This window comes from Aythya fuligula, chromosome 28 (assembly GCF_009819795.1).
Source record: "Aythya fuligula isolate bAytFul2 chromosome 28, bAytFul2.pri, whole genome shotgun sequence".
Classification (NCBI taxonomy): Eukaryota; Metazoa; Chordata; class Aves; order Anseriformes; family Anatidae; genus Aythya; species Aythya fuligula.
Window position 1 is genome coordinate 2,771,074 of NC_045586.1, and position 16,740 is coordinate 2,787,813.

Genomic DNA, 16,740 nt, shown 5'->3' on the forward strand with positions numbered 1-16,740 from the left:
CCCACGGGTGAGCCCCGCGCCCCCCTCGCACATCGGGGACCCGGCGGGGGCCCCACGGGCACCCCCCACGCGTGGGCGCCCCGGGGATGCGCAGGTCCCACGGGCGCCCCCCCCCGCAGCCCGGCGGGGAGGGGGGGTCCCGACGCCTCCCCCCCGCGGCCGGGGGTCTCGGCACCCCACTGCAGCCGCGAGCCCCGTGGGGGGGTGTCCCGTGGATCGCGCGTGGCCGCGGCCGCCCCCCCCCCGTGGCGCGTCGGGGTCGGAGCGGTCGCGGGGTGGGGGGGGTTGGGGCCAGCCGCGCCCCCTCCCCCCCGTGCCTCAGTTTCCCCCCCGCGGCGCCGTGGAAAGTCGGAAATTTCCAGTGCGTGGGGCCGGGGGGGGCAGGATGCCGGGGGGGGGGGGCAGGATGCCGGGGGGGCCCCGGCGCCCTTATAACGCCCGGCACCGCGCCGCCCGCGCCGCCGCCGCCGCCATGCGAGGTAGGGCCCGCGCGGGGGGCTGCGGGCGGGGGGCGCGGGCGGGCCGGGGGCTGCGGGCGTGCAAGGGAGTCAGAGAGGGGGTGCACGCGTGGGAAGCAGGGTGGGGTGAGCACACGCGTGTGCGTGCACAGAGCTGTGCGTGCAGGTGGGAGCAGCAGGGTGGGTGCTGCGGTGTGCAAGGAGGGGGGTGTGCAAGTGTGTGCAAGAGGTGGGTGCTTGGGGAGCAGCGGTGTGTGCGTGCAAGCTGGAGGAGCCTGCACGAGTGAGTGTGTGAGTGTGAGTGTGTGAGTGTGCAATGCACGGGGAGTGCATGCGTGTGCGGCTGTGGAGGACTGTGGAGGGTGTGCGTGTGCAAGCTGGTGGAGCAAAGAGCGTGCAAAGGGGTGTGGGGTGTGTGCAAGAGGGTGGGCTTGTGATGTGCACGCTGATGGCTGTGGGCACGCGTGTGCAAGCGTGTTGGGGCAGCTCTGTGCGTGTGCAAGTGTGGAGGAACAGGAGAGGGAACGCGTGTGCACGCAGCCCTACAGAGTCTGGGGGCAAAGCTGGGTGTGGGCACACGGGGGGTGTGCGTGTGTGTGTGCACGCGTGTGGGCACAGCGAGGTGCTCGTGCAAGCAGGAGGAAGCATTTTGGGGGTGTGCACGGTGAGTGTGCCCCACGGGAACATGGATGTGTGCAGGGGCAGTGTGCAGGCAGGCGTGTGCGTGTGTGAGCACACGTGTGTGTGCACAGATGCATGGCAGCGTGCACAGGAGTGTGCACATGCTTGTGCAAGCACAAGAGCGCTGTGAGCCAGCAGTGCCCCGTGCACCCCGGGTGCTGCCATCACACGGGTTGTGCAGCTCACACGAGCGTGTCGGCACAATCACACCCCCACAGCGTGCTCCGGGGCACACTTTGGCTGTGCACACGCGTGTGCTGCCGTGTTGCCACATGTGCATGTGTGCTGCTGCGTGTGCACACCGCAGCGTGTCCCTGCACACACCTAAGCAGCGTGTGCACGCATGTCGGGGGGTGCACGCGTGTCGCCGCGTGTCCCAGCCGTGTGGCGGCCACCGGCAGCCCCCTCCCCTCCCTGCGGCGGCGGCGCCGCGCGCCCCAGCACCGCCAGCACCCATGGGTGCCCCCCGCACCTGTGGGGCCGGGCACACGCGCGTTAGATGTGGTCGGTGCCGGCAGGTGCACGGGGCTGGTGCAGGTGACGGGGACGGGGCCGGGGACACGCAGGTGGCTCCGGGCAGCAGCCGCAGCCCCGCACGGGCGCAAAGCCACCACCACCACCCCCCCGGCCCCGCTGCCGCCCCCCCCGGCCCCGCCACCGCCCCCCGGCCACCCCCCGGTCCCCGCTCCGTCGGCACCGGGGACGCCGAGGGTGCAGCTGCCCCGACTCCGCGTCCCCAAGGGGGGCCCCACGAACCCATGGGGGCCCCGCGGCCCCACCAGCGGCCCCACGCCGGGGTTTTCTCTGCCGCCGCCGCCGGTGCCACCCCCGCGTCTGGCCCGGGGCGGAGGGGACCCGGCCGCCACCGCTGAGTCACCGCCCAGCGGGTGGCAGGACCCCCGCCGGAGGGGAGGGCGCGGGGGTCCCGGGGGTGCCGCGGTGGAAGCCCGGGGGGTCCCGGGGCTCCGGGTCCTCGCCCGAGCCACTTCCCGCTGCGTCACGGTGTCTTGGCCCGTGCCGTGACGCGCTGGCCTGTGCCGTGGCGTGTTGGCCCGTGGCACGGCGTGTTTTGCCGTGACGTGTTGGGCTGCGCTGCGCTGTTGGGGGGTGGGAGCCCGGCCCCGAGGTACCCCCCGCATCGCAGGGTCACTGGGTGCCCACAGGGACCAGTGGGTCCCCATGGGGCTGGTTGGTGCCAGTGGATGCTGGTGGAGCTCACTGGGAGCTGGTGGGGCTTACTGGGAGCTGGTGGGGCCCACTGGGTGCCAGTAGGGCTCCCTGGGTGCTGTTGGGGCTCACTGGGTGCTGCTGGGGCTTACTGGAAGCTCGTGTGGCTCACTGGGTGCTGGTGGGGCTCACTGGGAGCCAGCAAGTCCCCAAGGGACTAACGGGTGACTGTTGGGTGCTGGTTGGTGCCTGGGGGGCTGAAGGCCACCAGCGGGTGCCCACAGGGCCACCGGATCCCCCACGGGGCCACCAGGTCCCCCACGGGGCCCATGGGTGCCCCTGGGTCCCCGCAGGGTTCGGTGGGTGCCAGTGGCACCGGTGGATGCCAGCAGGTCCCCGTGGGGCTCACGGGTCCTGTAGGGTCCCTGCAGCGCTGGCGGTGCCGGTGGGTCCCCAGGGTGCCAGGGAGCACCCAGGGGTGCCGGGAGCAGCCGGCGCCGTGGGAGCAGCGGGTGCGGGCAGGTGCTGGGGGGTGGGCGGCCGGGCGAGACCTCGGCGACCTCTCGCCGGCAGTTCCCGGCAGGAGCGGCACCGAAACGGCGCTTCCTGGCAGCCGCCGGCACCGTTGAGTAATGCGGGCGCCGGGCCCGGCTGAGTCAAAGCCCCGAATTCCCGGGGCCCCTCCGGCCGCCGCCGCCGCGGGGGTCCCGGTGCCCAGCCCCGGATGCGAGGGCGGCCTTCCCCCCCCCCCCCCCCCGGCCCCAAAACTGGGTCGGGTGGAAAAAGCCGACGAAGCGGCTTTGGCCCCGGGAGGAAGAGGTGTGCGTGTGCGTGCGTGCACCGGCGCCCAGGAGCGTGCACGAGTCTTGGCGGGCGTGTTCCGGCGCGTGCAAGCGTGCACAAGTGTGTGTGTGTGTGTGTGTGTGTGTGTGCGGGTAGCAGCGTGTGCAAGTGTGTGTGACATGTGCGAGCACTTTGTGTGTGTGTGTGTGTGTGTGTGTGTGTGTGCGGGCACGGCCGTGTGTGAGCTTGCACAAGCGCACGAGCGTGCAGCAGCTTGCAGGGGTGTGCCCAGGTGTGCCCGGCTCTCCTTGAGTGTGCACACGCGTGTGCAAGGTGTGAGGAGCAGACACGTGGGTGACGAGCCGGTGGCTCTGGGGGACTGGAGCCGTCCCCATCGCCCTCACCGGGCTTTGGGGCTGCGGGTGCTGCTAACGAGGCCTCGTTAACGAGCCGCGCTCCTGGTGCCTGCACTGGGGGCTGGCGGGGTCTGGGGCACCCCCTGGGCCTGGGGTCGTGTCCCCTCCCCCCGTCCCCCTCGCAGTGTCCCCTTGGCTCTGGTGTCACCAGGGCTGAGCCTCTGGTGCCCCCCAGCACCCCCAGCCCAGTGTCCCCCATCTGTGGTCCCTGGGGCAGCCCCTGTCCCCGGCGCCCCCACCCCTGGTGGCTCTGGTGTCCCCCACCCCGGTGTCCCCATCCCTGGGGGTCCCCATTCTTGGGTGTCCCCATCGCCCACCCCGGTGTCCCCCAACCCCAGTGTCCCCATCCCTGAGCGTCCCCATCCCCGTGTGCCCCCCACCCCGTCGCCCCCTCCCGTCCCCCCTCTCCGTGGGGTGCCCCACGGGCGCAGCGGGGCCGTGGCGGGCGGCGGGCGCCTTCCTGCGAGGTGGGGCCGTGTCCCAGTTGTGGCTTCGCCGGCGCTCGCTGCCGCTGTGGTTTCGGCAGCCGCCGGCCCCGGGCACCCCCCGGACCCCCGCGCCCTGCAGGGCCCACCCTGGGGGGGACACGGGGGGCACCGGGAGGCCATGGTGGGGGGTGGGGTGGGGCTGAGCCCCTTGGGGACATCTGAGGCCGGGGGGGGGCTGTGAGAGCCAGAGGGGCCGCAGGAGCCCTGGGGTGCCACGTGAGGCCCTGGGGTGACACGTGAGCCGCGAGGGACACGTACACCTATAGGGACACGTACGCATATAGGGACCGTGGGAGCCTATAGAGGGTCTGTGGGAGCCAATGGGGGTCCGTGGGAGCTTATAGGGACCAAGGGAGCCTATAGGGATCATGAGAGCTTATAGGGACCGTGGGATCATATAGGGACCGTGGGAGCCCATAGGGCCCGCGTGCGTTCCTCTGGGCAGCGAGGGAACCCGTGAGTGCCACGTGAGCCCTGTGGGGCCACGGGAACCCACAGGGCGAGGCGAGGCTGTGGGAGACGTGAGCCCGCAGGGAGCACCTATGGCCACCGCGGCCACGTGAGCCCGCGCGGTGACACACGCGGACCCACGAGGGACACGTGAGCCCGGTGGGGACACGTGAGGCCCTTGGGGACAATGGAGCCTACGTGGGACCTGCGAGCCACCTATGTGGGGCAGCTGAACCCGTAGGGGCCGTGGGATCCCACAGGGGCCCTGGGATCCCATAGGGGCCCCATGAACCTATAGATGCCCTGGGTGCCTGCTGGGGACACGTGGTTCCCCGTGGGACACGGGAGCCCCAGGGAGAGCACTTGGGCGCCCAGGTGGCACGGGGTGGTCCCATAGGTGGCAGATGGGGACCCCGTGAGCCCAGGGGGGCCGTGGGCGCCCACGCGCTGCCTCCCTCCCGCAGCCCACATCGAGGTGATCCCCTGCAAGATCTGCGGGGACAAATCCTCGGGGATCCACTACGGCGTCATCACCTGCGAGGGCTGCAAGGTGAGCGCGCTGCGGGCACGGGGGGCACCGGGGGTGCTGCTGGCGGCACCGCGGTGACCCCCCGGCGTGGTGCTGACCCCCCCCCCCCCGTGGCGGTGCCCCCCGGTGCAGGGCTTTTTCCGGCGCAGCCAGCAGGGCAGCCTGAGCTACGCCTGCAGCCGGCAGCAGAACTGCCCCATCGACCGCGCCAGCCGCAACCGCTGCCAGCACTGCCGCCTGCAGAAGTGCCTGCGCCTCGGCATGTCCCGCGACGGTGGGTGACCCCCCCGAGACCCCCCCCAAATGTGAACTCCCCCCCCAGCAATAGGGGGACACCCCCGCGTATCGCTGCGTGCACCCCTATATAGCTGGGTGCCCCCCATCATAGGGTCCCCCCCATCATAGGGTCCCCCCCGTTGCTGGGTGCCCCCCCTATTGCTGGGTGCCCCCCCGGCACCGCTCCCCCCTGACCCCCCCGAGGACACCAGGACCCATTTGCCCCCCTGGGGAAGGAGGCAGGGGGGGTCTGGAGGCAACGGGGCTCCAGGGACCCCACACGTGGGGCTGGAAAGCCGCGGTGCTGGGGCTGTGGGGCTGGGGGTCATGGGGGGGCACGCACCCACGCGTGTCCCCACGTGTCCCCACGTGTCCCCACGTGTCCCCACGTGTCCCCACGTGTCCCCGTGTGTCCCCACAGCCGTCAAGTTCGGCCGCATGTCCAAGAAGCAGCGGGACCGGCTGCACGCCGAGGTGCAGCAGCAGCTGGAGCAGCGGCAGCGGGAGCGGGCGGCCCAGGGGGGCGCCGCCTTCGCCCTGGGGCTGCCGGGGTGCTGCGGCCACCCCCTGCCCCCCACCGGCACCCCGGGGTGCCCCGGGTCCTGCGAGGGGAGGGCCGCCTGCAGCCCCGGCACGGAGGCGGAGGGCGAGCGGCGGGAGGGGGCCGCACGGGACCGGGACCGGGACGGGGACGGGGACGGGGACAGGGACAGGGACAGGGACGGCCCCGACCTGTGCCCGCGCCCCGACGTCGGCAGCGGCCTGGAGTCACCCACGTGCTCCGGGATGGAGATCGGTGAGTCGCCGGGCTGGGGCTGGCACCCTTGGGTGCTTGGGGGTGGTGGGAGCTGGCACCGTCAGCCATGGGTGCCACAAAGTTGGGGGAGCTGGGCCCATCACCCTTGGGTGCTACAAGTTGGTGGGACACGTCCCCATCACCCATGGGTGCTCGATGGTGGTGGGACCTGGCCCCATCACCCTTGGGTGCCACAAACTGCTGGGAGCCAGCACCCATGGGTGCTCGGCGGTGGGGCAGCCGGCCCCGTGGGTCCCCATGGATCCCCATGGGGGGGCTGCCCCCAGCCGTGCCCCCCCCCCCTGCCACCACCCCGGTGCCCGCAGAGCTGCTGGCGCAGGACGTGCTGCGGTCGCACCGCGAGACCTCGCAGCCGCGTGCTGAGGAGCTGCAGCAGCGCCGCTGGGACACCTTCAGCCGCGAGGAGATCTGCGCCTACCAGAGGAAGGTGGGACCCCCCCCCCGGGGCGCTGGGTGCTGGGTGGGGGGCTGGGGGGAGCCGCGAGGTGACGGAATGGGGGGGCCGCAGCCCATGCAGGAGATGTGGGAGCGCTGCGCCGGCCGCCTCACCGAGGCCATCCAGCACGTGGTGGAGTTCGCCAAGCGCCTGCGCGGCTTCATGGAGCTGTGCCAGAACGACCAGATCGTCCTCCTCAAGGCCGGTACGGCCCCCACGGACACCCCCCCGGACCCCCCCCCAGCACCCATGGGTGACACGGTCCCTGCAGGCTGCCGCGGTGCTGCTGGGGCAGGGTGGTCCCCCAGGGATGGGGTGGTCCCGGCACGGGGAGTGGCGGTGGGTGCTGTGGGGTGCGCTGATCCCAGGGGGGTGGTGGGGAGAGCACCCAGGGGCCACGGGGACCCCGCTGGGGAGGGGGCGGTTACCAGGGTCCCACTGGGGAGGTGGTGTCCCCAAGGGACCCAGGGGAGAGGTGGCAGTCCCATGGGTCCCAATTGGGAGGTGACAGTCCCAAGGGTCCCCCTGGGGTGGTGGTGTCCCCAAGGGTCCCTTTTTGAAGGTGACAGTCCCCAGGGTCCCCCGGGGAGGTGGCAGTCCCAAGGGCTGCTGCCACAAGGGCATCCCCCCCACAAACTGCACCGCGGGGCCCTGGCTCGGGACCCCCCGGTGCCACCGTCCCCATCCCCGTCCCCAGGCGCCATGGAGGTGGTGCTGGTGCGCATGTGCCGGGCCTTCAACCCCGACAACCGGACCGTGCTCTTCGAGGGCAAGTACGCGGGCACCGAGCTCTTCAGGTCCCTGGGTAGGGACGGGGACACCGGGGGGATGCGGGGGGGGTGCCACGTGCCCCCGGGGGGGCCGCTGACGAGGGCTCCCCCCAGGCTGCCACGAGCTCGTCGGCTCCATCTTCGACTTCGCGCAGAGCCTGTGCGCGCTGCGGCTCTCGGAGAGCGAGGTGGCCTTCCTCTGCGCCATCGTCCTCGTCAATGCCAGTGAGGGCCCCCCACCCCCCAAACCTCCCCCAGCCTTTGCCCAAATCCCTGCCCTTTTGTCCCAAAGTGGGTGCTGGGTGGTGGGGGTGGGCGTTCTGGCCCCAGTGTGGTCCCTGTGGGGTCCCCACCCTGGTTCCCTGTCTTGTCCCCATCCCACGGCTCCCTGTCCCCATCCCTGTCCCTATCCCGTTGTCCCCATCGCTGCGCTCGTCCCACCCCATCATGGTCCCAGCGCTGTCCCCATCCTCGGCACCAGCCCCATCCCCGTCCCAAACCTGTCCCTGTCCCCATCCTTGTCCCTCTCCACCCCCATCCCTCTGCCCACCACATCCCGTCCCCACGCCCATCCCACCCTAACCCCATCCCACCCCGACCCCATCCTCATCCTGTCCCTGTCCCCATCCTTGTCACCAGCGCCGTCCCTGTCCCAGACCTCTTTGTCCCCATCCCGTCCCCATCCTCACCCCGTCCCCCCCCCGTCCCCCGCCCGCCCCCACGTGCCGGTGCCGTGTCCGCAGACCGCCCGTGGCTGCAGGAGCAGGCGAAGGTGGCGCGGCTGCGGGGGCGCCTGGAGGTGGCCTTCCGCCTGCTGCTGCGCCAAACGCACCGCGAGGGGCTGCTGGCCAGGGTGCGTGGGGAGGGGGGGCGGGGGGGGCCGGGGGGTCACCGGGGGGTCACCAGGGGGGCACTGGAGTTGGCACAGGGGGGCACGGGCATGGGGGTGTTGTGGGGTGCATGGGGGGTGCCGTGGGGTATGGGGGGGTCATGGGGGGGGGTTGTTGGGGGTGGTGGTGGGACATGGGGTGTCGGGGGGGTTGAAGGGGTGCCATGGGGGTGCCATGGGGGTGCCGTGGGGTGTTGGGGGGGCAGAGGGGTGCCATGGGGGAGTGCTGTGGGACAGGGGGTGTCACGGGGGGGTCAGAGGGGTGCCATGGGGGGGTGTCCTGGGACATGGGGTGTCATGGGGGGGGGTCAGAAGGTGCTGTGGGACATGGGGGGTGCCATGGGGGGTGCCCGGCCATAGGGGTGACCACAGGGGGCTGCCCCGTTCCTAGCCCCAGCGGCTCCCACGGGGTCCACGTGTGCCGTGTCCCGGTCACCCCCCGGGTGTCCCCCCACCCCCCCCGGTGACACTCGTGCCCCCCCCAGCTGCCCCCCGCGGGCCGCCTGCGTGCGCTGTGCTCTCAGCACGTGGAGCAGCTCCAGGCCTTCCGCCGCCTGCACCCGGGGGCGCTGCCCGCCGCCTTCCCCCCCCTCTACCGGGAGCTTTTCGCCGCCGACACCGACGCCCCCGGCCCCCGCTGAGCCCCCCCGGGACCCCCCCGGGACCCCCCTCCCCCGGGGGCTAATAAAGGATTTGGGGGGGAAACGGCGGCGCCGTGGGGTCTGTCACGCGTGGGGGGGGGGCACCGGGGGGGCACCGGGGGGGCACCGGGGGGGACCGGGGGGGGGGGACACGCGTGGGGCCCCCCCACGCCCCGCCCTAGCCCTGGGGGCGGGCCCACGCGCCTTCGCCCCCCCAGCTGCTCTCCCATTGGCTGCGGCGGGGCCCCCGCGCGCTTCCCATTGGCCGCTTCATTCCGAGGCAGGTGCGCGGCCCCGCCTCCTTTCCTCGCCCCCCTGCCTCCCGATTGGCGGGGCGGGGGCGGAGCGGCGCGCTGATTGGCTGGGGGGCGGGCGGGGGGCGGGGCTGGCGGCGGCGGGGAGCGGGAGCGGAGCGGGCGCGGCTCCCACCCCCCCCCCCGGTGCCGGTGCCGGTCCCGGTGCCCCGGGCGGGGCCATGGCGGCGCGGGGGGGGCCGGGGCTGAGCGGGCTGCAGAAGGCGGCCGTGCTGCTGGGGCTGCCCGCGGGCGCCGCCGTGCTCTACATCGTGTACCGCCGGTACCGCGAGGGGAGAGGTGCGTGCGGGACCCCCCCGGGCGGCGGGAACCCCCCTTGGGGACCCCCCTTGGGACCCCCCTTTGGAGACCCCCCTTGGGGATCCCCCTTTGGAACCCCTCCTTGGGGACCCCCCAAGGGACCCCTCTTTGGGAACCCTCCTGGGGACCCCCCCCTTGGGACCCCCTCCTTGGGGATCCCCCCTTTGAACCCCCCCCCCCCCAGGCACTCCCCTCCTTTTGGGGTCCCCCTGTTGCCCCCCCCTCTGGGGACCCCATTCCCCTTTGGTGATCCCCCCCCTTCCCCCTTAGTGACCCCCTCTCCTTAGGGACCCCCTCTCCCCTTGAAGACCCCCCCCTTTTGGGCACCGCCCCCCTTTGGGGACCCCTCTCCCCCTGGGGACCCTCCTCCCCTTTGGAGACCCCCCCTGGGGCTCCCCCCTCCCCCCGGTGACCCCCCCTTTGCCCCCCCCCCCCCGGTGCCCAGAGGACCGCGCGACCTTCGTGGGTGCCGAGGAGCTGGAGGCGGAGGTGCGGGTGCCGCGCGCGGCCGTCCGGGCGCTCATCGGCCGCCAGGGAGCCACCATCAGGAAGGCGAGCACCGGGCAGGGGGCACGGGGCGGCTGGGGGGGCTTCGGCGGGGCCCCCCCGGGGCTGACACCCCCCCCCCCGGTGCCCCCCAGCTCCGGCAGGAGACCGGGGCGCGCATCGCCCTGGAGGAGGAGGAGGAGGAGGAGGAGGAGGAAGGGGGGGGCGCGGAGCGGCTGCTGCTGATCGCGGGGTCCCCGGGCCAGGTTTGCCGGGCCCAGGCCGCCGTGCGCCGAGTCCTGGCCGACAGCGTCCCGGTGCTGGAGCAGCTCCGCGTGCCCCACACGGCCGTGGGCAGGATCATCGGTACCGCACGGCCCCGCCGCGGGGACACGCAGTGGGGCTGGGGGCTCCGCTGCTTCCCACTGGGGTGGGGGCTGTGGGGCTGGGGGATGTGGGACCAGAGGATAAGGGACCGGGGGCTACGGGACCAGGGGCTACAGGACTAGAGGGGAAGGGAACCAGGGGCTATGGGACCTGAGCCTACGGGACCAGAGGATAAAGGGATCGGGGGCTATGGGACCGGGGGCTGTGGGACCAGGGGCTACGGGACTGGAAGTTATGGGACCAGGGAATATGGGACTGGGGGCTATGGGACTGGAGCCTCCGTGGGGAGCAGGAGCCGCGGTCCCGGGGCTGCAGGCGGTGGCAGCCCCCAGCCCCGGGGTCCCCGCAGGCCGCGGCGGGGAGACAGTGCGGAGCATCTGCCTCAGCTCGGGGGCCAAGGTGCAGTGCGAGCGCAGGAGCGAGGCCGGCACGGCCCCGACACGGCTCATCCGCCTCTCGGGGACACGGCGCGAGGTGGCGGCCGCCAAGGTGAGCGGGGCCCGCAGGGCTGGGGCGGCCCCGGGGGTGGCACGGGCACGGCCCCCCCCAACCATCCCCGTGCCCGTCCCCGCAGAAGCTGATCGTGGAGAAGCTGCTGGAGGACGACGCCTTTCGGAAGGAGCTGGCCCGGGCGGCGGCGGCGCGGGGCCACCGCAAGCAGCCCCTGGGCAGCCGCAGGGAAGCGGCGCTGCCGGCACCCCCCGAGCACGGCGACGGGGACGGGGCCGGGGGCTGGCCCGGGGGCGTCGCTGCCCTGCTGGGTGAGGGGCCCCCCGAGGAGCCGGGGGGGCAGAGCGAGACCCCAGAGGAGCTGGCGGTGGGGGCAGAGGTGGCGGTGCCGAAATTCGAAGGTAGGAGACGGGGTGCCTCATCCCAGGGGGGCTGCAGTGGGGAAATTGGGTGGGTGGGAGGGCTTGGGGGGAGCTGCGGGGTGCTGGGACCCCTCTGAGTGTCCCTGGGGGGCTCCGTGCCCCCTGGTCCCACTTGGGGAGCTCAGTGGGAGCCACACGAGTCCCCCGGGAGCTCCGGGGCGCATCCCTGGGCAGGATGCGGGGCTCAGCTCCTGCCCTCGCTCACCCCGGGCTCCCCCTGGGGACCCCCCCCGGGGGCTCCCGTCCCGCATCCCGCAGTTCCCAGCCCCGAATTCGGCTTCCCCGCGGCCGAGCCCCTGGAGGTTTACGTCTCGGCCGCCGAGAACCCCGAACACTTCTGGGTGCAGCTGGTGGGGGAGCGCAGCCTGCAGCTGGACCAGCTGACGGCGCAGATGTCGCGCTACTACGAGGGCAGCGGCCGCACGGTGAGACCCCGGGGGGGGTGTCCCAAACCCCCTGCACCCCCCCCCCCCCCAAAAAACCATGCGCCCCGGCCCCGTGGGGTGCATCACTCCCCGTCCCCGCAGGCGGAGCTGGCGGCCGTGCAGGCGGGGGACATCGTGGCCGCTCCGTACGGGGCCGACGGGGCCTGGTACCGGGCACGGGTGCTGGGAGCGCTGCCCGGCGGCGGCTGGGACCTGTACTACGTCGATTTTGGGGACAACGGCGAGGCGCAGCCCAGCGCGCTGCGAGCCCTGCGGTGAGCGGGGGGAGGCACGGGGATGGGGCTCCCTCAATGCCCCCCCGGAGCCCTCAGGGGGTCTCGTGGCCGCCCTGCTGGGGAGGGGGCTCTGTGGGGTGCTGGGGGGGGGGTCCCAGCAGCCCCGGGAAGTGGGGCAGCCTCCAGGGGGGCTGCTTGGGGTCAGCCTGGTTTATTTCCCCCCCCCCCAGGAGCGATTTCCTGAGCCTCCCCTTCCAGGCCATCGAGTGCAGCCTGGCCGGCGTCGCGCCCGTGGGTGAGTGGGGAAGGGGCACGGCGGGGACGGGGGGAGGCCGAGGGGTCCGGGTCCGGGTCCGTGACCCAACCCCACTCCGTGGGGCCCCCCCCAAACCCCCCAAAGGCACCGAGTGGGCCGAGGCGGCGCTGGACGCGTTCGAGCAGCTGACGCACTGCGCGCGCTGGAAGCCGCTGCGGGCCAGGGTCTGCAGCTACGGCCGGCGGGGACCCCGCACGTGGCCGCGCATCTCCCTGAGCCACGAGGTCAGCCTGACCCCGACCCCAAATCCCAGACCCAAAACTCCTCATCCCAGTCCCAAACTCCTCGTCCCCAGACCCCAAACTCCCCCCGTTCTCATCCCCCAGGACCTCGACGTCGCGGCGGAGCTGGTGCGGTTGGGCCACGCTGCGCCACGGCCACGGGAGGAGGAGGAGGAGGAGGAGTGGGAGGAAGAGGAGGCGGCAGGGGATGAAGCACTGCGGTGGGGGACAGAGACCACCCCGGTGAGAGGACCCGCGGCGGGGCGGCTGCTGGGGGGGGTCCCGTTGTGCTCAGCCCCCCGTCAGGCAGGGCCGGGGCCGGTAACGGGGCTGTTCCCGTGCAGGAGGACGGCACCGGAGCCTCCCTGGAGAACCTCCCGGAGCCCCGGGGCAGTCCCCGCAAGGAGCCCCCCACCCCGGCGCCCCCCACCCCGGCGTCCCCCACCCCGTCCTGCCTCAGCCCCCCGGGTAAGCAGCGACCGGGCAGGGCTGGCCCCGGTCCCCGGGGGGGGGAGGAGAAGGGGCCAGGGTGTGCCCCAGCCGTGCTTTGGGGTGGGGGGGTCCCGGGTCCCGGGTGGGGGGTTCCGGGGTGGGGGGGGCCCCATCTCTGACCCCCCTCTCTGCAGAAGGCGGCCCCGTGTCCGGCAGCGGCGCCGTCCCGTTGGCGGAGGGGAGCTCCCCGTGACCCCCCCGGGGGCAGGAGGCGGCCGAGCACCCTCAGGTGGGCTCCCCCCGTTACCCCCCCGCTCCCCCCGTTCCCCCGTGCGGGGCTGAGCCGGGGGGGGCCGCACTCTCACCCCCCCCCCCAATTTCTCCTCGCTCCCAGGGCTCGGGGCACCCCCCCCGGAGGAAGCTGTGGTCCGGGGAGAATTCGGGGCTGCGGGGATCGATGCCGGCCCACCCCAACCCCCCCCCGGGGCTGCGGGGGCTCCCCCCGGTGCTGCCCCGGGCCCGGGGGGGGGTCCCGGCCACCGCCCCCCCCTCGGGCCCATTGGGGGCCCCGTTCGGTTGCGTTTTGTTGTTGTTGCCCCAGCCCCGTTGTGCGGCGGGGGCAGATTCGGTTCAATAAAGTTCGGTTCCGGGCCCCGGTGCCTCCTGAGCCTCCCCCCCCCGTTACCACCGGGCCCCAACCGGTGCCACCGGGGGACGGCAGCGCCGGGCTCTGCCCGTCTGGGTTCCCGGGGGGGGGGGGGGCAGCCGGAACCGGGCAGCCCCGGGGTGTGCGGGGCCGGACCCTCGGGACCGGCTCCATCCCAGAGCTCTGCCCCGGGCGGCATCGGCCCCGGTCCCGGTAGCCCCGGGGTGCGACGGTGCCTCCGAACCGGAGCTTCCCCCGCCGGGACCGAGGGGAACCGGGACGGGGCCGGGGAAGCGGCGTGGGGTGGGGGGAGGTGGGGGTGGGCGGGGTCCCGGTGGGCGGCACCGGGCGCAGGCGCGCTGCGGGCAGCCCCCGGTGGGGTCCTCGCGCCCCGCCGAGCAGCCCGGTGTGGGGGGGGGCGGGGTCGTTCTGCGCAGGCGCGTTGCTCCCTGGGCGCAGGCGCGCGGCGGGGCAGCCCCGCGGAGGGGGCCTCGGGGGTCCTCGCGGCGCCGGCTGGGGGCGGCCATGTTGGGCCCGGTGGCGGCGGGGGGCCGCGGGCTGGCGGCCGGCGGGGCCCTGAGCCGGGCCCTGAGCCTCAGCCACGGCCGGGTGAGGGCCGGGGGGCTCCGGGGGGGGTCCGGGGGGGGGAGCTGGGAGCGGCCCGGCCTGACCCGTCCCGCCCCGTTCCTCCCGGTTCCCCCCCCCGCAGGGCACGGTGGTTGTGGAGCGCTGGTGGCCGGTGCCGCTGAGCCGCGAGGGGCGGGCGCCGCGGCTGCACCCCCGGCGGCACCGCGTGTACCGGCTGCTGGAGGACGGCAAGCACCTGCCCAAGGCCGAGCTGGAGCTCATCCTCACGCGGGCCGTGCAGGGTACGGCGGGGGGGGAGGGGGCCGGTACCGGGGGGCCTGGGGGGGTTGGGGGGGGGTCCCGGTGCCGCTACCGAGAGCCGCGAGCCCCCCGGTGGGGCCCGGCTGCGGCCCCGGGACCGGTTTGGGGCTCGCTCCCGGGGTGCGGCGGGGTTTGGGGCGTCCCCACGGGGGGGGGGTTGGGGTCCCCCCACCGGGCTGCCCCCCCCCCGACCCCGCCGCCGCCCCCCCCCAGGGCTGGGGACCCGCGGTGACACCGTGCTCGTGAAGAAGTCCCTGGGGCGCAACAAGCTCCTGCCGCAGGGGCTGGCCGTGTACGCGTCCCCTGAGAACAAGAGGCTGTTCGAGGAGGAGCGGCAGGTGAGGCCCCCCCGGGAACCTCCCCCCCGGTAACGAGCCCCAGTCCGGGGCAGGGGGGTGCCGGAGGGGCCGCGGGAGGCTCCGGTCCCGGTCCCGGCCCCCTCCTGAGCCCCCTCCCCTCGGTCCCGTTCCCCCCGCAGCAGCAGCAGGAGGCCGGGACAACGGAGGTGACGCAGACACAGAGCGGAGAGAAGGTGAGGGGGGGGGGGGGGGGGGGCACGGGGGGGTGCATGGAGGGGCACGGGGGGGCCCGGAGCACAGAGCCCCAGCCCCGACCGGCTCCTCCATCCCCCGGGGACGGCTCCCCTGGGAGCCACCCCACTGCCCCCTGACACCTCTGCCCCCCTGCCCCCCCCGTGCCCCCCCCAGACCCTGCAGTTCCTGCGGAGCTGCCGCCTGGAGGTGGGGATGAAGAACAACGTCCGCTGGGAGCTCACCCCCGACATCGTGGCCCGGCAATTCCTGCGCAACGTGAGTGCCCCCCCCCCGCCTGCACCCCCCCCGGGGGGGGCCAGATCCTCCCCCCTCGCCCCCCCGGTGCAAACGGAGCCGTGGGGGGAGGCCCCGAGCCCCACCAGGCCGGTGCCCGGGGGGGTGCAGGGGTGGACGGGGCTCTGAGGGGCTCAGACGTTAACGGGATCGTGGGGGGGGGGCACGGCCCCCGGTGCTGCCCCCCACTCACCCCCTGCCCCCCCCCCAGCTGCGTGTGGCCGTGCCCCCCCACGCGCTGCGGCTGCCACCGGAGCCCATCACCAGGTGGGGCGAGTACTGGTGCGACGTGACGGTGAGTCGGGGGGGTCCCGGTGGGGCCCCCCCACCCCAAAAAACCTCAAACCCCCCGCAAACCCTTCCCTGCCCCCAGTGCTGGTGGTCTGGCGCTACCTGGGTGCCCCCCCCAAATGGCAGCACCCGACCTCCAGCATGGGCAGGGTGTGTTGGGGGGGAGTGCCCCCATTTTGGGGTTGGGGGGGAATGCCCTGATATTTTTTTTGGGGGGGGGAATGCCCTGATTTTCTTTGGGGGGGGGGGGATGCCCATCCCGGTGACCTAGAGGGATGAGAGCCCCTCCCTGCATCCCCCGGGAGCTCTCCCCGTGCCCTCAGGAGCCCCCAAAGCCACACGGGGGGGTTCTGAGGGGGCCGGACCCAGGTCGCGGGGGGGGTCTCCCCCCTCCTGACCCCCCCCCGATGCCACAGGTGAACGGGCTGGACACGGTGCGCGTGCCCATGGCGGTGACGGAGTTCCTGCGGCCACGGACGCGGCGCCGCCGGGAGCAGCGGGCCCGGCAGGAGGCTCTGCTGGCGGCCAAACGCGAGGAGCTGCTCTGAGCCCCCCCCCCCGGGAACGGGACCCCCCCCCAAAAAAAACCCTCGGTGTCTGCCCCCCCCCCAATGGTGAATAAAGGGCTCGGCGCCGACCCCAGCGTGGTGCAGCCGTGGGGACTGGGGGGGGTTGGGGGGTGCTGGGGGGGTTCTGGGGGTGGAACAGGCTCTGGGGGGGGGCAGCGGGGCCCCCAACTGCCCCCACACCCCCGGGGGGGGCGTTAAAACACAGCACAGCACGGGCGGTGACCGGGGTTTATTGCCCGTGCCCCCCCCCGCTGCCCCCGTCAGCCTCCAGCTCCTGGCGGACCCTCGTGGGCAGCTCAGGGTCGGTGAAGTATTCGGGGGGGGGCGAGGGGGGGTCGTTGGGGGGGCTACTGCCATTCCCGTGGGGGGTCACCCCCTCCTGGACCCCCCCCTCCCAGCCCGGGGGCAGCCCCGAGCCCCTCACCTGCAGCGAACTCAAGGACGTCGTGGGGCCGGTGCAGCATCACCGCCCTGGGGGGGGGGGGAAAGGGGTGAGGGGGGGGGGACAAAAAACGGGTGGGGGGACACAGAAAGGGGGGGGGGGGGCACAGAAAGGGGGGGCCCCACCTGAGGAAGCCGCGCAGCAGCACCCCCACGGCCGGCTGTGCCCGCAGGTAGCGCTCGCTGGACAGGCGCAGGGACGGCTGGGGGGGGGGCGGAGGTGTCAGTGGGGGGGGGGGGTGGGGGGGGGGTGAATGTCACCCGTGGGGCTGCCCCCACCCCCCCCGT

General features: G+C 74.1%; 3 protein-coding genes across 3 annotated transcripts; all 3 read left to right on the forward strand.

Moving 5' to 3' along the window:
* The first annotated feature begins 406 nt into the window (after positions 1-406).
* RORC (RAR related orphan receptor C) lies at positions 407-8,801 on the forward strand. The gene is made up of 10 exons (XM_032204337.1): positions 407-479; positions 4,908-4,993; positions 5,105-5,246; positions 5,670-5,771; positions 6,371-6,492; positions 6,574-6,706; positions 7,199-7,306; positions 7,386-7,496; positions 8,015-8,124; positions 8,646-8,801. The coding sequence occupies exons 1-10, from the start codon at positions 407-409 to the stop codon at positions 8,799-8,801; spliced, it is 1,143 nt and encodes a 380-aa protein (XP_032060228.1).
* Positions 8,802-9,276: 475 nt separating this feature from the next.
* TDRKH (tudor and KH domain containing) lies at positions 9,277-12,969 on the forward strand. The gene is made up of 11 exons (XM_032204338.1): positions 9,277-9,394; positions 9,861-9,967; positions 10,057-10,267; positions 10,638-10,777; positions 10,863-11,139; positions 11,419-11,585; positions 11,688-11,860; positions 12,052-12,116; positions 12,222-12,361; positions 12,464-12,601; positions 12,703-12,969. The coding sequence occupies exons 1-11, from the start codon at positions 9,277-9,279 to the stop codon at positions 12,967-12,969; spliced, it is 1,803 nt and encodes a 600-aa protein (XP_032060229.1).
* A 992-nt stretch (positions 12,970-13,961) lies between these two features.
* On the forward strand, positions 13,962-16,032 carry MRPL9 (mitochondrial ribosomal protein L9). Its single transcript, XM_032204447.1, has 7 exons — positions 13,962-14,045; positions 14,146-14,305; positions 14,538-14,662; positions 14,803-14,856; positions 15,032-15,133; positions 15,363-15,446; positions 15,859-16,032. The coding sequence occupies exons 1-7, from the start codon at positions 13,962-13,964 to the stop codon at positions 15,988-15,990; spliced, it is 741 nt and encodes a 246-aa protein (XP_032060338.1). The 3' UTR covers positions 15,991-16,032.
* Positions 16,033-16,740: the final 708 nt, after the last annotated feature.

Coding starts and splice junctions, on each gene's coding strand:
- TDRKH (XM_032204338.1), top strand. CDS start 9,277: ATGGCGGCGCGGGGGGGGCCGGGGCTGAGCGGGCTGCAGAAGGCGGCC. Junction 10,778..10,862: donor GCGAGGTGGCGGCCGCCAAG/GTGAGCGGGGCC, acceptor CCGTCCCCGCAG/AAGCTGATCGTGGAGAAGCT. Junction 12,362..12,463: donor GCATCTCCCTGAGCCACGAG/GTCAGCCTGACC, acceptor CTCATCCCCCAG/GACCTCGACGTCGCGGCGGA.
- RORC (XM_032204337.1), top strand. CDS start 407: ATGCCGGGGGGGCCCCGGCGCCCTTATAACGCCCGGCACCGCGCCGCC. Junction 5,772..6,370: donor GGAGCGGGCGGCCCAGGGGG/GCGCCGCCTTCG, acceptor CGGTGCCCGCAG/AGCTGCTGGCGCAGGACGTG. Junction 8,125..8,645: donor GCGAGGGGCTGCTGGCCAGG/GTGCGTGGGGAG, acceptor TGCCCCCCCCAG/CTGCCCCCCGCGGGCCGCCT.
- MRPL9 (XM_032204447.1), top strand. CDS start 13,962: ATGTTGGGCCCGGTGGCGGCGGGGGGCCGCGGGCTGGCGGCCGGCGGG. Junction 14,046..14,145: donor TGAGCCTCAGCCACGGCCGG/GTGAGGGCCGGG, acceptor CCCCCCCCGCAG/GGCACGGTGGTTGTGGAGCG. Junction 14,306..14,537: donor CCTCACGCGGGCCGTGCAGG/GTACGGCGGGGG, acceptor GCCCCCCCCCAG/GGCTGGGGACCCGCGGTGAC.